The 27,250-nt window shown below is 33.7% G+C and overlaps 2 protein-coding genes across 3 annotated transcripts; one reads left to right on the top strand and one right to left on the bottom strand.

Annotated features, from left to right (window-relative positions):
• Positions 1-15,338: 15,338 nt before the first annotated feature.
• LOC130733060 (receptor-like protein 9DC3) lies at positions 15,339-21,863 on the top strand. Its single transcript, XM_057585110.1, has 2 exons — positions 15,339-18,579; positions 21,831-21,863. The coding sequence occupies exon 1, from the start codon at positions 15,439-15,441 to the stop codon at positions 18,448-18,450; it is 3,012 nt and encodes a 1,003-aa protein (XP_057441093.1). The 5' UTR covers positions 15,339-15,438; the 3' UTR covers positions 18,451-18,579; positions 21,831-21,863.
• Positions 21,864-22,630: 767 nt separating this feature from the next.
• LOC130733062 (putative BPI/LBP family protein At1g04970) lies at positions 22,631-27,161 on the bottom strand. 2 transcript variants are annotated; one of them, XM_057585112.1, is made up of 6 exons: positions 26,556-27,161; positions 25,655-25,794; positions 24,623-24,974; positions 23,978-24,226; positions 23,289-23,406; positions 22,631-23,156 (listed from the first exon to the last, which is right to left on the bottom strand). In XM_057585112.1, the coding sequence occupies exons 1-6, from the start codon at positions 26,964-26,966 to the stop codon at positions 22,918-22,920; spliced, it is 1,509 nt and encodes a 502-aa protein (XP_057441095.1). In that variant the 5' UTR covers positions 26,967-27,161; the 3' UTR covers positions 22,631-22,917. The 2 variants fall into 2 exon arrangements, with proteins under 2 accessions (XP_057441095.1, XP_057441094.1); XM_057585111.1 differs by having other exon boundaries at positions 22,631-23,148; positions 23,283-23,406; positions 26,556-27,159.
• Between the last annotated feature and the right edge of the window lie 89 nt (positions 27,162-27,250).

Below are 27,250 nucleotides of genomic sequence, written 5' to 3'. Positions count from 1 at the left end.
CTAACTCTGATGAAGACATCCTGTGAGATTTCATTGTTAAAATTATATCAAACCAATAAAAGTATATAAGTGAATGGTAAGCACATCATTCAATTCAATTAATATTGCAAGTTAACTAACTATCTTTCTTAAACAGCAACCGTTTCAACTTGTCCATGAAATGAAATGCTACCAGAGAACACAGTACATAGATGATGATGCCATTGATAATTGAGAAAAAAGAAAAAAGAAAAAAAAAAGTAGAAAACAGAATCAAACCTAGAAGCAAAAGAAGCTAAAAATCAAACCTACCATTGATAAGTGGGTGTAACATACCAAAGTGAGTGTGAACAAGCAATGCTTTCACATACCTTCTTGTAGAAACTTGGTATTGTAGAAGCTTCAACACTTTTCTTCTGCTTTTCCTTAAAAATGTCAAGCAAAATTCTCTTTGTTTCAAGCTCTGCAAATTAAAGTAGAAAATCAAAATGGGGTGTTGTCAAGTTCTGCAAATTACAGTTCCACCATGCAATGAAGCATTCAACTTTGAAAGAATCACCCAATTCAATTTTCTTTAGCTTTAATCCTTTGCTTCAATTTTGTTTTGTTGGTCTTTATAGTGTTAAAATTCTTCAAATTGTCACACTTTGATTAGTGTTTACCATATCATTGTTCCTCAAAGTTAAACAGTCATCACACGTAGTCTTATCACTTGTTAACCACTAAGCTTAAAATGATCAGAAGATGACATTAACAAAGTCTCAAAGCATATATATAGCACCATGATCACTAGCCATAAGTTAATCATAACAAATCTACTACAGGGAAACAGAACAAAGAAATAAGAAATAAAATCTAACATAACTACATAAGACACATACAGATCCATGTAATTATAAACTGGAAATTTCAGTGTGGTGATTTCAATTTCAATCACAATGTTGAACTGGAAATTTGGGGAACAAATTCACACAAAATGAAAATCACAAAAATCAGAACGCAACCAGATGAATTCGAAATTGGCAAAGAACAGAACCACCAACAGAAAGTGAATCTCTCAAAATTGATAACATAAGCAGGATCAATTATCAAACCCTAATCAGATTATAACATATAAATCCCAATTTGATGAATTCAAGATAATGAAAACAGAGTCGCAATTTGATGAATTCGAAACAGACGAAGACGCACCTTGGTAGGAGAAATAGAGAGAAAAGGAACTGCACGATTGGGTTTTGATGAACTGATTCAATTCGAATGAGAATGTCGATGAGTTGAATCCAAAGAACGTCGATCGTGACGGCGGCGGAGGCCGTGACGGCGGCGGCGACGAGATTCAGTGGGGAACCATTTGTGTGCTAGGGTTTAGTGTTTCAGATGGAGAGAATTGAAATGTAGGACAAGGCTTGTCATTCTGATATTTTGCTAAGGGTAATTTTGTCAATAAAGTTTTAGGTAACAGCTTCCCGAAAAAGCAGAAAAAATAAGCTCCAGGACCCAGCTTTTCAAAAAGATCTTTAAGAAGCTTTTTAATAAGTTAAAATAAATTATCCAAACACCACTTTTTAATAAGCTCTAGCTTTTTTCTAGTGAAAAAGCTGTAATAAGAGCTTATTTATGGTATCCAAACGGCCTTTATATGTACTTGCTTAGTTCAGTTTTCTTTTAAACTTCCTCTTGTAACAAAAATCATTATGTTTAATTGAATAGAATTAATTAACTATTGGTTACTGAATGAGTTAAGAAAAGCGGATTTTTTTTTTGATTTTTTATTAATTTGATTTGATTTAATATAAAAATTACAGTTGTCAAAATGGATTAGGTCCGACGAGCTGGCTCGAATAGCCCGATAAAAGTATGGATGGGTTACCAAAATTCAAACTATGTCTAAATTGGATCCTACACATTCGAATATTGGGTGACCCATCGCAAACCAGCCCAAGATGAGCATGGTCGGTCGTGGTTCAATTTTTTTTTCTTATGTATTTTATTTTTTATTAATTTATAAATATGTTAAAAATATTATAAAAAATATGAAAAAATAACAAAATATTTACTACTTCTTTTCATTTTTACTTGTTTTTTAGAATAGAGAATTTTTTTACTTTTAGGATTGTAAAACCCTAACAATAACCACAAGATAAAAAGAGGGAAGATGAATTTTTTTCGTATCTTTTGAATATATAAATGGGGAAATAAAAAAAATATAAAGAAAGAGGAATACGAAAAACAATCATAATGGATTCACAATAAAGATGACCTTCTTTCAAGGAAAAAACATTTTCAAGGGTAAAACTCTTTTACAAATCTAATACTCAAATCAAACTTTAACTTAAGGAAAGTTGTTTAAAAAAAAAAAACTTAAGGAAAGCATTTTTATTTATAATAACTAACCCTACCAAGCAAATGACTCTAGCCCAACATTGGTCCAACTCAAATAATAAAAACAGACTAAATATCGAACCATACTAAAAGTCTAAAACTAACCAATAGAGATAGATAAAATCAAACTTAGGACCAAACACTTACTGACTAGCTATAGTTTAGAACCCTAGCAATACTTCCTACTAAAACTAAATCTTGTCATCAAGGTTGGAAGCTAGTAAATTTATGCACACTTTATGATATGATACTATTAAAGCGGCAAACATGGTGAAGGTCGAAATCAACAAGTGCACCAGTGTCTATGTCCGACGACATTAGAGAAGAAAGTTGGGTCATCATGGAGAAGGCCCATAGCTCCATCTGCATTGACTGCTCACCCCTCCTCATTGAGTGGACATCTTAGTCCACAAAGCTCAATGATAATTGTGTGCCTAATGGTACGAAAGCACCTGCATTGCCAAACTTTTCATTCTTAAGGTCATTCACATCAAAGCACCTATCATGGAGACTATGCTTCTAAAAAACTTAATACTAGAGGTGTGGAGCATATTGACAACATGTTCTATTAGACCTCCGGTCGGGCAAGAAGTGTCTTGTTTGGATAGGAATTGTTCTTACATGAACAATGATGAACTTTCTCTAGGGTTTATGGTAGCCACTGTTGAACATAAGAGAACCCCCTTTATTTTGAATGGGGGTTAGCCTTTTATAGTGGGGCTATTACATTTACCCTAATCTGTTACATTTGGGTCTTGTCTATGGTTTATTGGGCCTTAGTATCAACCCATACGCCTAACTAAGCCTATTTGGACACTAGCGAGCTCCTCCGTGACTCGCCTTGCCCAGCATTGTCCTAACGTTAAGGTCTCGCAAGTATTTTGTTTGGAGGGACCTGTCCAGGAATAGATGCGCAAAGAGGAAAGCAAGCATAATATGCATGAATGGACAGGGGCGTGTGCGAACAGAACCAAAAAAAAAAATGAGTAGTGGGTTTATGAGCAGTGGGCTAATGAATAGTGCGCAAATGAACAATTGTTAGGTTTGTAAAACCCTGAAAACAACCACAAGGTAAAAATAAGGAGAAAATGGATATTTTTAGTAACTTTTGAAAATATAAAGTGGAAAATAAAATAAGAGAGAAAAGATAAAAAGATAGGGATACAATAAACAATTATAATTGATTCACAAAAAGGAGTACTTTTTTCAAGGGAGAATTACTTCCAATGATGGAATCATACTGTAACTTGATTACTCATATCTATCTATCTATCTATCTATCTATCTATCTATCTATCTATCTATAAACTATATAAAGGGAGAGTTTGTGCAACTTTGAGGGTAAGATGGGAATTTAATAAATCAATGCACATGAGTGAATACTTTTTCATGGGCATATATGTAAATTTGTGACTAATCAATTATGAAATCAATCTTGACCGTTGATTGCTTCTAATCCTACCAGTGCATCATTTCTTATGAAACCCTTTGAGCAACTTTTTCACATTCTTGGTTGTTTTTTTATTACTTTTGTAACTCTTGATTGTGGTTACAAAAATCAGTAAGAGTCTCTTCATTTTTCTCCCATAAATTTATTAAGTTTTGACTTTTCATTTCCTTTCAAATTCTTTTCATCTTTCCCATCTTGATATTCATAACCTATATTCATATGCAAGAAATATCTCCCTCTGGATTCTCCAACAGCACCATTTCTGCACAATAAGATCTTCCATCAGGTTAGAAAAATTTCTTCTTCGTCAGTCACTTCTTCTTCATCATTTTTCATTCTTAGGCATTAATGTTCTTCTCCATCATCATCATTCATCCGGTAAGAGCCCCTTTTCTCCTTTTATCTCCCTTTTGATTTATTTATTATGATTTCATAATCATTTCTTCTTCACATTTCGTTCTCAAGATATGTTCTTCTTAACCGATCATCTTTTTTCTCATCTATTCTTCTCATTCCTCATCTTCCACTGCGATAAGATTCAGTGTTTATTCGTAATATGCATATTGTTATCACTAACTAAATCGTTAGAAGTTACCCACTTTACGGTACTTTTGTCATTGATGCATGTTTTGTTCTTATGTTATGGATTATTAACATCAAGAAATCCACAAAGAGCAAGATCGTTCTCTCCAACTGTGGTAAGAACCTTTCCTTTTTTCCCCTTCTTTATGCGTTTTGACTTCAGAGTTCAGACTTATTTTTCTGCAATTTATTTTTCACATTAGGTTGTTGTCTTCTTTATTCTCATTTATCCTCACATTAGGTTGTTGTCTTCTTTGTTCTCATTTCTCCTCTTCCACTCTAGTAAGATACAATCTTTATTCCTCAATTCAATTTTTTTCACATTAGTTTGTTATCTTCTTTATTTTATTCCTCGTATGGGTGCATGATTTAAAAAGTGACATCTTATGAAGTATCTCCGGGCTCAAGAAGTTCTCTAATACTATAATATATATTTTATTCTCTTCTCATATTGTTATCTTAGTGATTCTCTCCTAATTATTTTCTAAACCTCTCTTCTACTTTCTATTAAAAATATATTCAATTGTCACTCATTAATTTACAGATTTCAATGCCCTAATTTTGGAAGAGCTCTCTTATAAGTTCCAATGCCCTCTTTTTCATTTATATGTGGTTATTAAAGAATTTAGTGGTTACATATTAGTAATTAATATCAGTTAAGGAATTCTAGAGGGCATGATTAGTTAGTTAGGATATATACAAGACATTAATCATAAATATTAAAAGTTGACAGTTTAAACATAAAATATGATATCAATACCAATAAAAACTTTCCACTAATCCTTTCCACTACAACAATTACAAGTACTGACTTTCCACTAACTCTCTTATAAGTCTAACGGTTTTTCTTCTCTATTTGTGGCCATTCAATACACAAGTTGATTTATTGTTGAATGCATATATTGACAGGAGTGGGAAAGGGAAAGGCATAAGTAAGGTGGTACAACGTGGTACAACTCCTATAGAAGAGGACGAAGAGGGGGGAGGAGAAGGAAGAGGAAGAAGAAGAAAAAGATGATTCTGAGAAGCGGGACAACAATAGTGTCGTAAATGACTTTGTTTTGTTTCTTCACCTTTCTTGATATGTTATTTCCAAGTGTTGCTTGCATACTTAATTTAAGTGTATCCTATGAACATCATATTATTGCTTCAGAAAGTTTGAGCTTTCTTAATTTGTCTAGCCACCATTACAATGTATCAATTATATTAAATATTAATTGACTTAATCATGGTGAATGGACAAATATAAAACTTTATTATTGAAGAGAGATATCTATAATCTATCTATAATCTATAATCTATCTATATCTATCTATAATCTATATAAAGGAGAAGTTTTTGCAACCTTGAGGGTAAAACTGTAACTTAATAGTGTCGTAAATGACTTTGCTTTGTTTCTTCACCTTTCTTGATATGTTATTTCCAATTGTTTCTTGCTATAATTAATTTAAGTGTATGCTATGAACATCATATTATTGCTTCAGAAAGTTTGAGTTTTCTTAATTTGTCTAGCCACCATTACAATGTATCAATTATATTCAATATTAATTGACTTAATCATGGTGAATGGACAAAGATACAACTTTATTATTGAAGAGAGATATCTATAATCTATCTATAATCTATAATCTATCTATCTATATCTATCTATCTATCTATAATCTATAATCTATATAAAGGAGAAGTTTTTGCAACCTTGAGGATAAAACTGTAACTTAATACTTTAATACACATGGGTGGAAATTTTTCCATAGGCATATACGTAAATTTGTGAGAAATGCAATATGAAATCAATCTTGGTCATTCATTGCTTCTAATCCTAACCGTTGGTCATTTTCTTATGAAATTCTTTGTACAATCTTTTCATATTCTTAACCGTTTTATTTGTTGTTTTTGTAACTCCTGATTATGGATTATGGTTACAAAATCACCAAGAGTCTTTTCCTTCTTCTCCCATATATAAAACATCTTTTCATTCCCTTGCAACCTATTTTCGTCTCTCATTTTGATCTCCAGCCCCATTCATGTACATGAAATCTCTCTGATTTGGATTATCCAACAGCATTATTCCAGCACAAGAAAATCTTCCATCAGGCTGGAAAATTTCCTTTTGCATCTTTTCTTCTCCACCGGTCACTTCTTCTTCATCACTTTTCATTCTCAGACATTGACGTTTTTCTCCATCATCATCTTCCATCCGGTAAGAGCCCTTCTTTTCTCGCCTTATTTATCCCTTTTGGTTAATCTGTTCTGATTTCGCCATTATTTATTCTTCAGATTTTGTTCTCATGCTACGTTCTTCCCAAACAGTCTTATTTTTTCTCATTCTTCACCTCTCACTCCTGTAAGATCCAGTCTTTATTCGCAATATGCTTGTTGTTATGGCTTATTCAATAGATGAAAGTTACACACTTTATTTTACTTTTGTAATTTATGCATGTTTTGTTCTTTGCTATTGATTATCAATATTATTATGATATGTTCGTAACTTCTATTTTGTTTCAAAAAAACTTTTTCTTCATAAATTGTTAGAGTCATCTCTTGATCATTTCTCTAATTGTGTTTCATTATTTTTCTTGCACAATGCTATGATGTTTGCTTAAATTTCTTTGACAGTTTAACCTTCAACCAATGTAAGTTTCTTGCTTTTTTTTAATTTGAATAATTTATCATCAACTTAGTTGACCAATGATAATCTTTTATCTAATCCAGCACAATGAAGCATTTTTTCTCCTTTTACACTTCAATGATTTAGTTTCAATTTGTTTCTTCTTTTAGATTTTTCTATTGTTGTTTTCTATTCTTCCAAAGTTACATCTTGAAAACATGTAAGTTTCTTACATTTTTCGTAATTTTTATTGTTTTATTATGAACTTAGTCGACTAAATGAGAGTCACCTTTATTTTTATCTTACAACTTGGTGTGGTGTTGTCATCTTCATCATCTACCTTAAGTTTAATTCAATTTATGTCATTTTTAGGTGTCATTTATACTATGAATGTAGTCACTAATTTTACATTATTTTTTTTCAGTTTTCGATTTTACTTTACCTTCTCATTCCTTTTATCTATCAACTCTATTTTGTGATTTTTGTTTCATATTTGTTTATTTTTTCTATTGAAAGTAAATGCTTAAATTAAAAAAAAATTTGAAGGATTAATAATAACATTCAAGTTAAATTATTTCAATCTTAATTTTTTGTTTTCAAAAACTCAATCATAATATAAATAGATTTTTTTTAAATACTAACTTTTAGTTTCAATTTAAATTCATTACTCCACCATTACCATTTTAATATATTTAAGAATAATCTTTATTATTTTTTATAGTAATTATTGTTGTTTGAATTTTAATTTTAAATTTAAATGTTTGTCTTGCCGTTTGATTTTTCTGAACTTAAACATGAATTTTATTATTCTTTGAATGACTATGCAATTGTTATAACACAATAAGTATTGATGATTTTTTATAAGAGAAAGATAAATGTAAAGATGTTTATTAGCACATCATTATTTGAACTATTTGTATACAAGTTTCAATTTGATTTAATTTTTTAAAATTATTGGAATATTTAAAGTATAAATTATTTTATGTAAAAAAGATTAAATGATTAATGACATTTAAGTATAATTATTTTAAACTTAATTTTTTATTTAATAAGTTAATTAAACCCCGAGGGTAAAATAGTCTATCAACAAACAATGTTTCATATATTCGTTTTTTTACAGCAAAATATATATATATATATATATATATATAAATCAATTACTTGAAGAGCCAAGCATAGAGGAGTACAATGGGAAAATGAAGGAAGGTTAGTGCAACAAAAAGCTAACCAACAATCAACTATAGGCTCAAAGAAGAAGAAAAAAACATACCCACAAACGTCAACAAAGCGAACAAAAAACCTATAGACAAAGGCCGAACAACTAGCCAAAACGCGTCAACCAATCAGCTATGTAACAACCTATGGGACCTAATATTTTTCGCTATACCTTGGAGGGCAACCTCATCAGAACAGTCGTAAGTCATTCCCATCTGTTTACCTATAGCCAACGCCGACCTCGCCCTCGTCATAACCCCCGAAGGGCCGTTAGGAGACGGCGGCTCAACCAGCACCAACTGATTACACTAAGGGCCCAAAACCTCCACCCCATGGCCTACAGAAGAACAATTCCCAAGCTCCAGCTCTACCCCCGGATTCCTCACCTTTCTTGGCCGCCCACGAGGGCGGGGAGACAACGGTGAAGGGCCTTCAATGGTGGCCGCACCTTCCCCCACATTACCAAAAGCCCGAGGACCTCCACCATCCTTTTTGGGACGACCGCGACACTTAGGTAAACTTCATAAATCCAAACCATTAGCAGAAGAATCTTGTCCATCACTTCAGCTTGGCAAGCCAACATACCACCGTTGAGCACTGTCTGAAGAAAGAACAGCCCCAGTGGCGAGGGAAGAGGAGCAAGGGAATGCCCCAATTGCCAAGGAATCTGCACCCACCCGCACTCTAGGCAACCAAACAGAAATTGGAACAACAACAAGGGAGGAGAGCCTGAACACAGGGCTTTGGCCATAGAACCAAGCAGAAAATCAATGACCTACCTGGCAAGACCAACGCATCTGAGAGGAACCCACAGGCAAGTAGGGACTTGAAGGAACGCACCTCCCACCTTGAACCAAGACCTCTCGACCGATAACCACTCAGAGATGAGCTTTTAAGTAATTATACATTTTATTTCATAAGTGACTTTCCAAAACGTGTTCAATATTCAACAGACTTTTAATTTCAACCGTTGGATATTTCCTTGAACTTCCTCCATCAATGTTAGTATATAACTTTCTACTATTTGTTTTTTAGAGCAAAAATGATTTATTCAAATTCAAAGGAGAAGAGCAATCCCACAATGGAAAAAAAAACGCAAAACCAACCCAAATAACAGCGAAAACCCAACATAGAGAAAACAAAACAAGATCAAGCTAAAATTCTAAACCACCCCAAGCACCCATAAGAGCCCCAAAACCAAAACAAAACCCAAGAAACCAGCACCAAACTTTCTACTATTAAGGTCAAAATTATTTTAAATTAATTTATTATTATTTAATTTATATCATTTTGGAATGTCTTATGTCAAAATTAATATTAAATATGATATTAGTTATGAACTCCATAACACACATATTATTAGTTTAGGTTTGTTGAAGTATTAATCAACTAATAATTAATATTAATAATAAACCTTAAAAGTTAAAGGTCACTCAATAAAAAATAAAAAATAAAACTCTCCTATCTCTTCCTCTTGAACTTCCTTCATCAATGTCATTCTATACACTTCTACTATTAATTGAAAATTATTTTCAAATGTCCATTTTAACAAATAAGTATTCATAGCTTACTACTTCTCTTATTTTTCTGAAAAAAATGAGAAGGTCCAAATTTACTTAGATTGTAGAAATTTTATTTATATGGGGTTAACTTGATTTTGTCATACTTTATAATTTATATTTGATTTAATATAAAAAAACTATGAATTATTTGTAACCAAATAAAAAACTACGAACTATTAATTTTTTACATTTATTACTTTCAAGTTTATATATCAACGTTAATATAATTATAATTTTTACCATTACTTAATTTTATGATAAAGAATAGAAAAACCTAATATTAACAAAGTACAAATTTTATATTTAAACAAATACTTTATTGATTTAATATGAGTTAAAAAATTTCATAGGAAAAAATTTACATTAAAACTTAGAAAATTTCATAAGACACACATTATTAGTTTAAATATTTTGAATCATTAATCAAGTAATAATTTTTTTTTTGAAAGTTGAATGAAGTTTATTATAAATAGCCTGAGGGAAACAACCTCGGCAAGATCAAAGTACAACCAAAAAAGGCACAACCAAAAGCAGCAGTGAAAACAACTGTGCTAAAACCCACCACCAACCCACAGACTGACTTAGGCGGAATCCCAGGAAAGAGCCTCATTAAAACCTTACTTGGAAAACCCAGTGGGATAAAAGCCAAGCAAGGAAAAAGAGTACCATAATTCTGGGATAGACGTTCTGCACTAGTACAAATAAGTATTACAATCCTTGAAACAAAAGTATAACACTAGCTCTAAACCATGGACCTATATAGCATAAATTCTTCTGTAAAAGTGCACTCAACCCACATAAAGACAGTAGCAGCAGCAACATCATCATGCCTGGAAAGTTTTATGAATAATAGCAACAGCAATCTCAGGCACCAGCAACAGCAGGAATAGACAGCTACAGGAAATCAGTAATTTTCGTAACAGTACAACAACACCAGCAACATCACCATAAAAAACAACATCAACAGCAACCAGTAAAATAAACAACAGCAAGACAACAAACTTTACAAGGTAAAGACCATTCAATAAAAAAAATCTAAATGTTAATTAGTCTATAATTTTCTACTATTAACCTCAAAATTATCTTAAATGAATTTATTACAATTTAATTCATATGAGTTATGGAATGTCATAGGGGAAAAATTAACATTAAATATGAAATCACTAAAAAAATATACATAATAAATACCAAAATAATTATCACAAACATGTGATGCAAAAAAAACCCCTCCCTTGAACTTCCTCCATTAATGTTATTCTATACTAGCTTTCTACTACTAACCTCAAAATTATTTTAAATAAATTTATTATTATTTATTTCATATGATTTATGAAATGTCATAGAGTACACTTAATATTGAATATGGTATCACTAAAAAAAAATTATACATAAATACCAAAATATTATCACAATATCACAAACATGTGATGCAAAAGAAAAAATCCATCTCTATCTCTTTTCCCTTGAAAGTCCTCCATCAATGTTAGTTTATAACTTTCAACTAATTTATTATTATTTAATTCATTTGAGTTATGGAATGTCATAGGACAAAATTAATATTAAATATGATATCACTAAACAAATATATATAAGGAATTTCATAAGACACATATGATTAGTTTAGATTTGTTGAAATATTAATAAAATGATAATTAATATTAATAAAAAAAATTAAAAGTTAAAGGTCATTCAATAAAAAAAAAAACTCCCTAACCCTTCCTCTTGACCTTCCTTCATCAATGTCATTATATGGAAAGTTCAAATTATTTTAAATAAATTTATTATTATTTATTTCATACTCCCTTCGTTCGTTATTAACTGTCCACTTTGAAGAAAAAAATTTGTTCATATATATCTGTCCACTTAGAGTTTCAAGAGAGCATTAAATGATGTTTTTCCAAAAAATACCCTTGCAGGAACAATAAATGAGGAAAGATAATATACATTTTAAAAGGTGAAATAGGAAATCAAATAATACTTTTATAAAAAGCAACAAAATTAATTGCACTCCTTAATATGTGTGTTTCTTCTCTTCCTGGACAGTTAAATAGGAACGGAGGGAGTATGAGTTATGAACCTCAAAAAGATAAACTTGATATTAAATAAGATTTTGCAAAAAATAGTACTTCTATCTGTAAAGTACAATAAAATTGTTATATTAAAAGAATAAATCCAAAGCATCAATTAGATAACCAAGGACAAACAACACAAATAAAAAAAATAAACTCATAAAAAAAACCTATGACAAAAAAAAACACAATTAAAAACATAAATTAACACATCGACAAAAAAAAAACCTAATGATCCCATAAAATATTGTTATTTCTCCTTTTCATACGTATAAATAATTTTAGAAAAAACAATACCAAATAAAAAAAAATTATTGCACGGGTAAAATATACTAGTTTATAATAAACTAACCGACTAAGAAAATAACTCTAGCCTAACATAGGCTAAACTCTAATAATAAAAACTGGCCTCAGTACCAAACCGTACTAACTATCTTTTTTTTTTTTTTTGGTCAAAGGTTCAAAGTTCATTCAATAGAGATAGCCGAACGACACTTACAATCGATCATTCATTGAATGAATGAGGAAACTTGGGCCATAAGCCCAAATACAACTTACAAGATAGTTCATAACAATTAGGCCCACGACTCCTTAGTACACAAATCATATTTGTCTAAGGGAGATTAAAAAAACTACTTGCAAAAGACCGAAGATGAAATAGGCCCAAGAGACTAAGCCCAAGAGAACATGGGTCAGCAGAACCCTAGCTTGAATCTCCAAACCCTAGCCAACCACAGGGAAGGGGCGGCAGCACAGTGACGGAATAGGAACGGCAGCGGCTAACAGCGAAGCTCCAAACATAAGAGAGGACCGTGGAAGACCAGGTGAGAGGAGCTTCACGTGGAAGACAGCTGCAATTGGAGGTTGGCGGTTGCACTTGTAAGTCACATGGGGTGATGCTGGTGGGATCCAGATCAATGGCCACAAGTTTGGACCAAGGAACCCAACTCCACTAACACCCTCAAACAGAGCCAAACAGAGCTTACCCGTTCCAACCAAGAACGCCGACAGAAAGAGGTTCATGGGTGGTTGGTCTAGCTTGGGTAGCGGAGATGCGGCTAGAAAAGTCTTCTGGAAAGTGGAGGCTTCACCGGAGACATAGCTTCCTCTGGTTTTAACATTCACGACTGGATTTGAAGCTGAACATCCAGTTGAAGATGGAGGCGGCGTGGGTGGCCAACATGGAGGCATGGGTGGCTGGTGGAGGTCGTGGAGGCCAAGGGAGAAGGAAAACCTAGACTAAAACAAGGAAAAACCCACTTATTTGGGTATCAAATCCACCAAACGTGGAAGGAAATCCACCTAATGTGGAAGGAAACCCACCTAATGTGGGAGAACAACTTCTAATAAGCAGAAAGAGGCCTCCCTAGAGGAGGAGGGACCCCCCAATGGGGGAGGAGACCCCCAAAGGGGATGGCAGCGCTGCTCAAGTTTAGTGTGCCCTAGCAGAGAACTGTGTGATTTAACTTGAATATTAAGTGTGTGTACTAACTATCTAAGAGATAGATAAAATCAAACCTAGACCCAAATACATTAAGCCCACTCACTATAATTTAGAAGTCTAACATTTATCTTGATTTACTTCTGACTGCTTAAAAAAAAATAATGGCCGATGGGTAGTCTTTATCAACTTTGGCCGGCCCAAATGGAAAACAATTCACACTCTTGTTGCAATAGTAATACTTTTTCCAACTTTTATTGGTTAAATCCATGTGAAATTAATCTACTAAACTGTAACCAAAAAATAAATCTACTAAACTAAATGGATTTAACTCTTAATTAAAAAGTTTCTGTCTTTATTTGGTGGGGCCTAACCCATAAATAAATAAGTGTAACACTTACCTGTCTTAAGTTATAGACATGCTAACACACACCATTTTAGTTTTATCCCCACATTCAAAAGCATGGAAGAGATATAGATGTACATTTCAGAAAAACATTCTTTCTTACCAAAGTAATAACATTATTTGCATAAATTTACAAATAAAAATATCAATCTCTTGGTTCAAATAATAACAGAGAGCCTCTATGGCATTCCTGTAAAGAGGATTAACTGTTGGCAAAACTTTTCACAAGTCATCCTCAAGATAGATAATGTAATGTATACAGAGGGTTAAATCCAACCAAAACCAGAAAGATTTGGCAATGGGATTCTCTAATGTAACTCCAAAGTCAGGTATGGTTATGAGATTGTAATGAATTCTCAAGGGTTGCTTTTCAATAGCAGAAGCATCTACCAGCCTGAAATAAAATATTATGATTATTAACATAATATCTTCAACTATTAATAAATATATATGCAGGGGCACGAAATGTGAGTCAAGTTTTGTCCCTTTAGAAGAGAAATTGACTCATATGAACCGAGGAAATCAGGAAATATAGTTTTATATTCCCCCATAATTCTTTTTGTTAATGAGGCTAGATACTCTTCTCTGCCTTCCCAGATTCATGTCATACTTACTAAGGCATAAAGATATAGTATTAGAGAACAAAATTTAAAAATATTATTAGGAGTTTAACACTACCCTAAAAGCTAGTTTAGGAGTAGAGCCATAACCTGAATTTTAAGATGACATAAGAGTTTATCCTATGTCATTTTATTGGGTCATCCGTACATGAGCCAATCGTTTATATCTGATCCTACAAATTTTACGCTCTAGATGTTCAGTCATAGGTGTGGGGTGTTAAGGTCTCATATTAATTAGAAACATGACTAAAATAATTCTTATAAAGGAAATAACAATCATAACCCCTAAGCTAGATTTTAGAGTAGTGTTAGTTAGTTCTGCCTCAAATTTTAAAGAAATAACTCTAGAATTACACATTTTTCACTCCACATGTACTTTAACCTCTGTAATATTATAGCATAATTCTTTTTATTTTTAATTTTAATTTCCATGCAAGTTTGAGATCAGAAATTGCATTTCGAAGAAATAAGAAATTATGGTGGAACTTATTTTTTTTTGAATTTTTTTTATGAGGTGAAACTTCAAACCAATTAATGCAAAGTGCAAACAAAGACTTCCAAGTCAATATATGAATGGAAGTCTGTGGGATGACCTCATAGCGTCATAGATGGGCTAGAAAAAATGAATCACATGTTTTGTTTCCATGCGGTACACTAAAGAATATTAGTTGTTTATGTATATTCATATGTGAAACAGACTAATATCTAAAGATGAATATGGTGGCAAGATCTATTAAAATTAAATTAAATTCAATAAATTGTGATATTTTCTCTGCACCTTCATGTGTCATTTCAGAATTCCATCGGTCTTTGCTCAAGAAACTTAAAAGTTCAAACAAATCAATACAAACAAAGACTTCCAAGTCAATGCAAATGGAAGCATGTGGGATGAGTATGACCTCAATCAATAACGTAATGGATGGGCTAGAAAAATTGAATCAATCATGTTTTATTTCCATGTAGGACACAGAAGAAAAACCATCCATCAAACTAAAGCTTAAGTTTGCAGCCACAAAAACTCTTATCTTTCTGTTTTCAATTTGGTTATAAATATTTATCAGTATGGCTCCTTACCATTCATTCCATGCTCAATACTAAATCACAAACACTTGTCAGACATACTCATGGGGCATCTCTCATTGCTATTTGGAATCATTCTGTGTTTGCTTTTTGAATTTCCATCCTTTTCTTTCTCTTCTTCACATTCCTCATGTCTTCCCGACCAAAGCTCTGCCTTGCTTCAATTTAAGGCTTCCTTCACCATTGGTGCTTCTTTTGCACCTTTACTCTTTGATGTGCGAGAGACTTATGCTTATCTAGATAAGACAGCAACATGGGAAAATGGAACAGATTGCTGCTCATGGCTTGGTGTCACGTGTGACCGCGTCTCTGGTCACGTGATTGGCCTCGACCTCAGCTGTGCAGGGCTTGAAGGTAAAATCCATCCCAATAGTACCCTTTTCCATCTTACTCATCTTCAGACACTCAACCTTGCTTTCAATGATTTCTACTTTTCGCCTTTATCATCCCAGTTTGGTAGTCTTGTGAGTCTCACACACCTCAACTTGAGTGCTTCTCACTTGGAAGGTGAAATTCCTTCCCAAATATCACACCTTTCCAAATTAGCCTTACTGGATCTCTCTAGCAGTCATGGATTAAAGTGGAAAGAAACCACTTGGAGGAGGCTGGTGAAAAATGCAACATCTTTGAGGGAACTTGTTATGGATGGAACAAATATGTCTTCAATTAGGCTACTCAATATGTCTTCCTCTTTGGTTACTCTTAGTCTTTCAGCAACTGGATTAAGGGTAAACTTGGCAAGTGACATTTTTTGTTTACCAAATCTTCAACACCTATACTTTTCCCGTAATCCAGTCTTTCAAGGCCAACTTCCAAAATTGAGTTGTAGCAGCTCTTCTCTCAGTGTCTTGGATCTTTCAGCATGTGAACTCCAAGGTTCGATCCCTCCCTCTTTATCTAACCTCTCACACCTTACATCCTTGACTCTCTCTCACAACAACATCAATGGTTCAATTCCATCCTCACTTTTAACCCTTCCATCTCTAACTTCTTTGGATCTCAGTTCGAATGATCTTAGTGGCCAAATCCCAGATGTTTTTCCTAAGTCAAACAGATTTCAAGAATTACAATTGAGGGAAAACAAAATAGGAGGGGTGTTGCCACTATCACTGTCAAACCTTCACCATCTCATTCTCTTGGACCTTTCATTCAACAAATTTAGCGGTCAAATCCCAAATGTGTTTGGTGGGCTAACCAAATTGAAAACACTCTACCTTGGATATAATAATTTCAGAGGACAAATCCCATCTTCATTGTTTGACTTGACTCAACTTTCTTACTTGGACTGTTCTTCTAATAAACTAGAAGGTCCTCTGCCCAAGAAGATAACAGGGCTTTCAAACCTAACTGTGTTAAACTTGAATTACAACTTGCTAAATGAGACAATTCCTTCATGGTGTCTATCTTTGCCATCTTTGGAAAGATTAGGTCTGAAAAAGAATCAGTTCGCGGGACATATAAGTGCAATCTCATCATATTCATTAAAGTATCTATATTTGTCCTACAACAAGCTACACGGAAACATTCCAGATTCAATTTTCAACCTTATGAATCTAAGAGGCTTAGGTCTATCATCAAACAACTTGAGTGGGCACCTCAATTTCCAACTTTTCTCCAAGCTTCAACACCTATACTATCTTTCCCTTTCGGAGAACAGTCAATTATCACTCAACTTCAAATCTGAAGTCAATTATAGTTTCTCTAACCTAGAAGTATTGGAGTTATCTTCTGTCAGTTTACTTGAAACACATTCATTAAATTTCTTGAGCTACTCTCAAAACTTGTTGACATCTCTACGTTACCTTGATCTAAGTTTCAACCAACTAGAAGGTGACATCTCTACGTCAATTTGCAATGCAAGTATACTTGAGGTTCTCAAATTATCTCATAACAAGTTCACAGGCAGCATCCCACAGTGCCTTGGACAATTACCATACCTTGAAGTTTTAGATCTGAAAATGAACAAACTTCATGGCACTTTGCCGAGTAACTTTTCAAAGGAAAATGAGCTTAGGTCTCTAAATTTCAATGGAAACCAATTGGAAGGTCCTCTGCCTGAATCTTTGTCACACTGCACAGAACTGGAGTTTTTGGATCTTGGAAACAACCAAATAGAGGATACATTTCCCCATTGGCTTCAATCTCTGCCAAATTTGGAAGTACTAGTTTTGCGAGACAATAAGTTTCACGGTCTCATTGTTGGTACAAAAACCAAGCATCCATTTCCAAGTTTAATGATTTTTGACATCTCATGCAATAACTTGAGTGGACCAATACCAAAAGCCTATGTCGAGAATTTTAAAGCCATGAAGAACAACATTCGTGATGAAGAAGATGGTAGTGTAGAATACATGAAAACATTATTAAATAATGTATCTGCATACTTTTCTGATACTGTGACAGTAACACTAAAAGAGAACACCATCACTTTCATGAAAATTCCAACCATCTTTGCACATGTTGATTTATCAAAAAACATGTTCGATGGAGAGATTCCAGATGTTATTGGACAGCTTCATGCACTCAAAGGGCTCAACCTTTCTTATAACAGGCTCATTGGTCCTATACCCCGATCCATGGGAAACTTGAAAAACTTGGAATCACTGGATCTCTCCTCAAATGTGCTTACTGGTGGGATTCCTACAGAACTAACCAATATGAACTCTCTTGAGGTTCTGAATCTTGCATACAATCATCTAGTTGGAGAGATACCTCTAGGAAAGCAGTTCAATACATTTTTAAATGTTTCCTATGAGGGGAACTTGGGGTTATGTGGATTTCCATTGTCAAAAAAATGCCACGTGAGCCCAGAACAACATTCTCCACCTTCACCAATCTTGTTGAAGGAAGAGAAGTTCGGATTTGGTTGGAAACCAGTGGCCATAGGATATGGATGTGGAATGGTATTTGGAATTGGCTTGGGATGTTCTGCATTCTCACTTGGAAAGCCTCAATGGCTTGTGAGGATGTTCGGTGGTCAGCCAAATAAGAAGCTGAAAAGGAGGACAAAGAGGAGGACTCATGGAACATTGAATCAATTGGTGCAGATGTCATAACCTTGTAGCAACTATTTTCTCTTTTACTTTTATCTAATATTCTCAAAAAAATAAAGGAGCTTTAGAGTTTTTGTCACTCTTTTTTATGTAATTTGACTTTGGGTTGTGAGTTTGTAATATGAATGTAATGTTTTAATTCACTTTGTTCTATATAAGTTCTATAAAATCTAGTGAGATTACTTTCTTGCATTTCAAGTGAGATTTTATCAGAATTTGGGTTAGTGTTAAGTTTTGCTTCCTCAATTAAGTGTGTATTTGAAAACTCAGCAGATTCCTACATGCAGGGTAGAAAGGTTCTAGAATAAGCAACTAGGAGTTGCTTTCCTTATTCTAAGTGATTCTGGAAATTTTAAACGTAAGAAAAAATATACTTTAAAACATTGTTAAACTTCAATATGCTTAATCTGGACACCGGTCAAGACACAGCTAAGTCTAGCATACAAGACTTCTAAATCAATGCAAATGGTTGTACTGGAATTCACTTAAAAAACGTTATGGATGGGATAGAAAATGAAAAATATTGTTTCCTTTTTTATTGGATTGGAAACTTGAAGTTTAGAGATATGGTTTTTCCACAAAAGCTTTGAAATGATAAAGCTGTTTTATTTTCTGCAAACTTGGTTAATGATCTACCTACATAATTCCAAAAATTCCATTAACTTAAATCATCTTGTAGAATCACTTTCTAAGTACATGCTTGAATACACGGTGAAAAACCACAGTGGACAGCCCCAAAAGCTAATAGAAGTTGCTTTTGTCCACTGTGATTTTAGCTCACCGTGGTTTTCCCATGTATACAAACATGCACTGAATTATTTAGCTATGTTTGAAGAGTACAGCTTGAGTTCCAGTTCTGGTTAATTTAAAAATATCTGATAAAAATGTCATATCCAAGGCATGCTATACTTTTGTAACCTGCCATCACACAATTTGTAGTTTTTTCCCACATTCAAAAGTAGGGCAGAGAAAAAAATGTTTATTTCTGAAAAGTATTCCTTTTTACATATGTAATAACAATATTTGCATAAATTTACAAATAAAAATATCAACCTCTTGTTCAAATAATAACTAAGAGCCTCTACAGCATTCCCAAAAGGAGGATTGACTCTTGGCAAATTTTCAACACCACAGGACAGAGTAATGTCTAGAGGACTAAATCCAAATCTACACCAAAGATGGAATATATACAAGAAGCTGATTCCATGATAGCAATCTTAAAAATAACAAGTTTTTCATTCCCTTATTAATAAAGTACACTCTGAGAAAAACTTTGTGATACAGATGCAAGATAGTAGTCTCCTGAGAAGGAAACATCACTACACACTCAAATCCATGATGGTGAATACAAGATACGAGCATTCTCAAGGGAAAAACCATTAAGATTTGGCATTGAAATTCCCTTCTGTAACTGCAAATTCAGGTATGGTATGAGCACAGTTTTGAGGATACTTGACGTCAGTGACTGCAAATGTTTAAAGTCAGTGACTGCACAGGATTGTCCACAAAAGACACATTAAGAACAGGAGTTTTGTCTAATGAGATTGTCTTCGGAAGAGATTGACCCATATGAACGAGGAAATATAGTTTTATATTCTCCCATAATTTTTTTTGTTATTGAGACACTCTTCTCTGCCTTCCCAGTTTCATGTCATACTTTTTACTAAGGCATAAAGATATAGTATTAGAGAACAGAATCAAAATAATAGGCTTAGAATTTTAGAATTCACACGAGGCTTAACTATACCCGTTGATATCCAGTTCTATAAAGTTCACACTCCATATGTCTAGCCCTAGGCTTGGTGGTGTGTTAAGGTCTCCTATCAACTAGAAACATGGATAGAATAATTCTTATAAAGAATTGGAACAATCATCACCTGAAGCTAGCTTTTGAGGTAGAGTTTGTTCTATCCCAAATTTAAGAAATAAATCTGGGATTCGGGGATTGTAAATATTGTCAAAGGTTTCCCCATGGAAATTTGGAAAAGCATCAGAAATAAAAGATCACCATTCTCTTAAATAGAGCATGAATGAAATGTGAGTTTTAGTTCTAGTTTTGAAAAAATTACCTATCAGTTATTCAGGTGGTCAATTGCAAGGTTTGATCCCTCCCTCCTTCTCTAATCTCTCACACCTTACATCCTTGACTCTCTTACAACAACATCAATGGTTCAATTCCATCCTCACTTTTAACCCTTCCATGTCTAACTTCTTTGGACCTCAGTTAAAATGATCTTAGTGGTCAAATTCCAGATGTATTCCCTCAGTCAAACAGCTTTCAGAAATTACAATTGAGTTTTAACAACATAGGAGGCGAGTTGCCACCATCACTGTCAAACCTTCAACATCTCGTTCTCTTGGACCATTCATACAATAAATTGAGCAGTCAAATTCCAGATGTGTTTGGTGGTCTAACAAAATTGAAAACTCTATTTCTTGGCCAGAATAATTTCATAGGACAAATTCCATCTTCTATGTTTGACTTGACTCAACTTTCTATCTTGGATTGTTCTTATAATAAACTAGAAGGTCCACTGCCCAAGAAGATAACAAGGTTTTCAAACCTAACTGTGTTAGACTTAAATGACAACTTGCTAAACGGGACAATTCCTGTATGGTGTTTATCTTTGCCATCTTTGGTAGGATTAGGTCTGGCATATAATAAGTTCACAGGGCATGTAAGTGCAATCTCATCTTATTCCTTAAAGGATATATATTTGTGCTACAACAAGCTACAAGGAAACATTCCAGATTCAATTTTCAACCTTATTATTAGGGAGGCACCGACTCAGATACCTTGATCTTAGTTTCAACTACGTCAATTTGCAATGCAAGTTGGCTTCAGGTTCTCAAATTATCTCATAACAAGTTCACGGGCAGCATCCCACGGGGCCTTGGAAAATTACCATCCCTTGAAGTTTTAGATCTGCAAATTAACAAACTTCATGGCACTTTGCCAAGTAACTTTTCAAAGAAAAATAAGCTTAGGGCTCTAAACTTCAATGGAAACCAATTAGAAGGCCCTCTGCCTGAATCTTTGTCTCACTGCACAGAGTTGGAGTTTTTAGATCTTGGAAACAACCAAATAGAGGATACATTTCCCCATTGGCTTCAAACTCTGCCATATTTGAAAGTATTGGTTTTGGTCAGCCAAATAAGAAGCTGAAAAGGAGGACAAAGAGGAGGACTCATGGAACATTGAATCAATTGGTGCAGATGTCATAACCTTGTAGCAACTATTTTCTCTTTTATTTTTATCTACTATTCTTAAAAAATAAAGGAGCTTCAGAGTTTTTGTCACTCTTTTTTTATGTAATTTGACTTGGGGTTGTGAGTTTGTAATATGAATGTATAATGTTTTGATTCACTTTGTTATATATAAGTTCTATAAAATATAGTAAGATTACTTTCATGCATTTTAAGTGAGATTTTATCAGAATTTGGGTCTGTGTTAAGTTTTGCTTCCTCAATTAAGTGTGTATTTGAAAACTCAGCAGATTCCTACATGCAGGGTAGAAAGGTTCTAGAATAAGCAACTAGGAGTAGTTTTCCTTATTCTAAGTGATTCTGGGAATTTTAAACGTAAGAAAAAATGTACTTTAAAACATTGTTAAACTTCAATATGCTTAATCTGGACACCGGTCAAGACACACCTAAGTCTAGCAGACAAGACTTCTAAATCAATGCAAATGGTTGTACTGGAATTCACTTAAAAAATGTTATGGATGGGATAGAAAATGAAAAATACTGTTTCCTTTTTTATTGGATTGGAAACTTGAAGTTTAGAGATATGGTTTTTCCACAAAAGCTTTGAAATGATAAAGCTGTTTTATTTTCTGCAAACTTGGTTAATGATCTACCTACGTAATTCCAAAAATCCCATTAACTTAAATCATCTTGTAGAATCACTTTCTAAGTACATGCTTGAATACACGGTGAAAAACCACAGTGGACAGCCCCAAAAGCTAATAGAAGTTGCTTTTGTCCACTGTGATTTTAGCTCACCGTGGTTTTCCCATGTATACAAACATGCACTGAATTATTTAGCTATGTTTGAAGAGTACAGCTTGAGTTCCAGTTCTGGTTAATTTAAAAATATCTGATAAAAATGTCATATCCAAGGCATGCTATACTTTTGTAACCTGCCATCACACAATTTGTAGTTTTTTCCTACATTCAAAAGTAGGGCAGAGAAAAAAATGTTTATTTCTGAAAAGTGTTCCTTCTTACATAAGTAATAGCATTATTTGCATAAATTTACAAATAAAAATATCAACCTCTTGTTCAAATAATAACTAAGAGCCTCTACAGCATTCCCAAAAGGAGGATTCACTGTTGACAATTTTTCAACAACACAGGACAGAGTAATGTCTAAAGGACTAAACCCAAAGCTACACCAAAGAGGGAATATATACAAGAAGCTGATTCCAAGATAGCAATCTTAACAATAACTAGTTATTCATTCCCTTATTAATAAAGTACACTCTGAGAAAAACTTTGTGATACATTAGATGCAAGCTGTGTAAGATAGTAGTCTCCTGAGAAGGAAACGTCACTAAACACTCCAATCCATGGTGGAGAATACAAGATACGAGCATTCTCAAGGGAAAACCCATTAAGATTTGGCAGTGGAATTCCCTTCTGTAACTGCAAATTCAGGTATGGTATGAGCACAGTTTTGAGGATACTTGACGTTAGTGACTGCAAATGTTTAAAGTTAAAGGGTAAGATTAATAATAATCTGGATATATACAATAACTAAGGTTTAACAAGCATATATACATAGAAATTAGAATGGTTGTGCATGCACATTTCAATTTCATATTCTAACTTACCTGAATTGTATGCATGTGCTTTCCCTATTTTGCTCCATCTTAAGTATGTAGAAAATTTCCTTAGTTTAAGCCAACCAGCAAGATTGTTTCCTATGACTCCCACAGCAAACGTAGCACTAATTTCCTGTATCAGAAACAAGCAAGATTAATGGGACATGTTATGATAATGATCATGTCATCATCATAACCTCTTTAACTAACAAAAGAAATAGAATCTGATAAGTAGGATTAGGATCTTAGGCATAACATGAAAAGATTGGCAACTCGAAAAATTGTCAGAAGAAGATCAGAATGAGGCTAGTATATGACAATCTGATGACAAAAAGGGAGAAAAGCTTGAATTCCATATATAGCTTAGACAAAATGTAGAAAAGGGGTACATTATGAAGGATACTTGTTAGAAGTATAATATAAAAGCATCAGGTGTCTTCACCCAATAACCTAAACTTTTGGAACAGTTAGTTCATGACATGGTATCAGAGTTTGTACTCTATATGACCATGTAGTCCAGAGCATTGTCATCCTTCAGGCCCAATAAGCTCTTGCGTAAGGGGACGCGTTAGAAGTACAATATAAAATCATTCATGTATCTTCACTCAACAGCTTAAGTTTTTAGGATAGTTGGTAGCTAAATCAATGTAAGATTCAAAAAAAAATTAAACTATCCTTAAGTATATTGAGTTAATTAAGCATACCACTGAGATGCATGCAACAGGAATCACTTCATGAGCTTCCAGAACATCAATTATTATATCTGTCAAAATGGTAGCACCAATATCTTGATCTGACACTTCTATAACTGGTGGAGAGGTTATAGAGACATTAAGATTCATGTCATCATTTGGATATAGCTTGTATAATTGCGGAATAAGGATTTTCCATTCAGCAGTGTTCAAAAACGCCTGATCAGGTAGTTCATCAACAATCCATTGCAACTTATCTGCCTGAGCACAAGAACAACATGAACTATCAAAACTATAATTCAGTCTTTAATAATGCAAAAGCATCCAATAAGATTTTTGAAGTGAAAATAGTTAACTGGTGCCACCCAATTAGTAATGCCATGACTGAATCAGAAACAAGTCATGAGAAATATTAAGGTAGAAGCTATGCAACAAGTACTAAGAAGCTATTATACATCATGGAGAAAGATTAACTTAAAAAAAGGGAAAACTCCAGTAATTGGACTAAGAAACCGTTTGGATGCAGACAAAAAAGCACTTATTGGAGGTAATCTAGTGCTTTTCCTAGTAGATAAGCTTCAATAAGTGCTCTTTAGTCCGCATCCAAACAAAGTCTAAAGCATGCAAAACAATAAACTGAAAATTTCAGAAACTTACATTGAAGTAAACTATGGAAGCTGATTTGAAAACATTTTCATGTAATGAAATCTTTATCATCTTTGGTACACTACCATAGGAAACAGAAACTTCTGATCTTTTGTGGTATTCTTCAGTTACTAAAACATCGTTTCTCCCTGTGAATAAGCCATTAATTGCAAGTTCAACAGAAGAATTACTCAGAACAGGATTGTCCACAAAAGAAACATTTAGAACAGCAGTTTTGTCTAATGAGATTGTCTTCGGAAGAGATTGTAATGAATTGTCAAGGGTTGCTATCCCTTCTGTTATTTTCTTAGAAATGGCCTTTTCAACAGCAGATGCTATGTTCCCTTCAAAAGCATCTACAAGCCTGCAATAAAAAAAGTATTCTTAAAACAATATCCTCAACTATTAACAAATATATATACAGGGGCACAAAATGTAAGTCAAGTTTTGTCCCTTTCGAAGAGAAATTGACTCATATGAACCGAGGAAATATAGCTTTATATTCCCCCATTTTTGTTATTGAGTGCGTGCTTCGATTAGTGTTGTCAGAGTTGGTTTTGGATAGTATTGATTATGGTAAACGCGAGTTAAAGAGAGTTGAAAGTGAAGTGATATATGTTTGGATATATTTTTGGGACAAGTTATTTCTATACAGTAATGTTGTGAAATACAGTTATGAGATCTCATAATTGATTATGGCCACTGCAGAAGCTACTCTCTCTAGCTTCTCCGCAGATCAATTCTTTAAGTCGACTGTCAAACATCTATATAACCATCTAAAAGTGGTTCAGGTCAATGAGAATTGATTCTAGGGCTCCCAAACGTGACACTCTTCTCTGCCTCCCAGTTTCATGTCATATTTACTGAAGCATTGAGTATTAGAGAACAAAATTGAAAAATAGCTCTGGGATTATAATTGATTGTCAATGTTTTCCCTATGTAAATGTAGAAACCAATCCGCAGTAAAAGATCACCATTCTATAGAATATAGCATGAGTGAAGAGCTCACAGAATCATAAAACATGTTTTAAGAAAACTGCTTACACTTGGTAAAGCCAAGCTGCTCCACCGTTCAACTTTATAGTCAAATCTCCTACATGGCATCCATAATCTAAGAGGTTCAACTTAAGCGTTCCTTCTTGGTTCCTCAAATTTACAGTAAGCCCCACTTGCAAATCTTCAACCTTTCAAAAACATAGCACAACACAACTAAGTAAGCGATATCATTGACTGAACAGGGGAAAAAACAACTATCTGCATTAAAAGTAAATTATTCTTACAGGTTTTTGCCTATCGGATACTAAAATACATGTCTTGTAAAGTTTAACTATTAACCATATACCTTTTTTTTTAATATCTTTACTTTCAATTATATCAACTTGGATATGCTTCTAAAAGTTGATCTAGTTCCAGATGCAGGAAGGGGGAAAATGCAAAATCAACAATAACCTCTTTATAGCTTCCCTAGGACAACCAGGCTAACCAAATTCATAATGTACTTGGATCCACGGTTAAACTTTCCAGAATCTTTTCTTCCCTCAACATGGAAACCTACCGAATTTCCAAACACACAATTGACCAAAACAACCTACTTATGGAAAACATGTATTATTTAGTTCAAGGTCAAACCTTCTTTAGTTAAAGCACAAAGAAACTATGTAAACTATAAGCCATCAAAACAAAACAGCTTTAGAGAAAGATAAATGGGATTTAACACCTCTAACGTAAGCTAATCGCTTTAAAGAGTAAAGTAAGTCATAATGACTACTGATTGAGCAATTAACTTCATATTCGATAGTACATATGCAAATGCAAATATATAATCACAATATAAGTTGTAATTGCTTACTTCACTCTCTAAAATCACTCCCTCACATTAGAGGAGTTGAATCCAGATAAAAAGGATTGCACCAAGTCCAAAACTGAGTAGTATTATTAAGTATACCTTCACAGTAGCTGTTCCACTATCTGAAATTCCAACTGGGACTAACCAACTGCTGCAAGTGTACCTCCACTTCAGGGTCAGATTAGCAGTTGCACCTGAAATGACAAGAACAATTCCTGTGTCTCCTGTGTTAACAGATGAAGAACTAACTTGGATATCGTTGATTGTGATATCAGAAAGAATCACGTTAGCTTTTCCAACAAGTGGAACTTTGACAGTCTTCTCAATTTCTGGCAGCTGAGATTGAACTATAGAGGCAACAGCCTTGTCTATCACAAAATCCTTAGCAAAATCAAGGCCCTTATCAGATATCACCACAGAGATGAAGCCATCCTCTTCATGATGTTGGACACTGCCACAAGTTGAAATGAACAAGAGGGATATAAGAAGGGAAAGAATTCTGGGTGCCATGAATTTTTTTCCACTTGTTAAGAGATGATGATCATTGATCAAGCACACATCAACATGTTAAGGGGAAAGAGTAGAATTTTAAGATACCCATTTGATGAAAGTTTCAGGATTAGAGCTGAGTTTTCTGAAGAACAACGACAAGGAAAACTGTGAATCGAGACATGGGATGTGTTTGGTTTTTGACTTTTGTTTGTTATTAAATTGAGTTGGCAGTGGTGATAATTGATTAATATAATAGTATGTGAGCACGAGCCACACGCGGCTTGTATTTTAAGGCTTCCAAT

The sequence above is a fragment of the Lotus japonicus genome, chromosome 1 (genome assembly GCF_012489685.1).
Source record: "Lotus japonicus ecotype B-129 chromosome 1, LjGifu_v1.2".
NCBI classification, from domain to species: domain Eukaryota; kingdom Viridiplantae; phylum Streptophyta; class Magnoliopsida; order Fabales; family Fabaceae; genus Lotus; species Lotus japonicus.
Note: the sequence above shows the minus strand (reverse complement) of the source record. Positions and strands in the feature narration are given on the sequence as shown.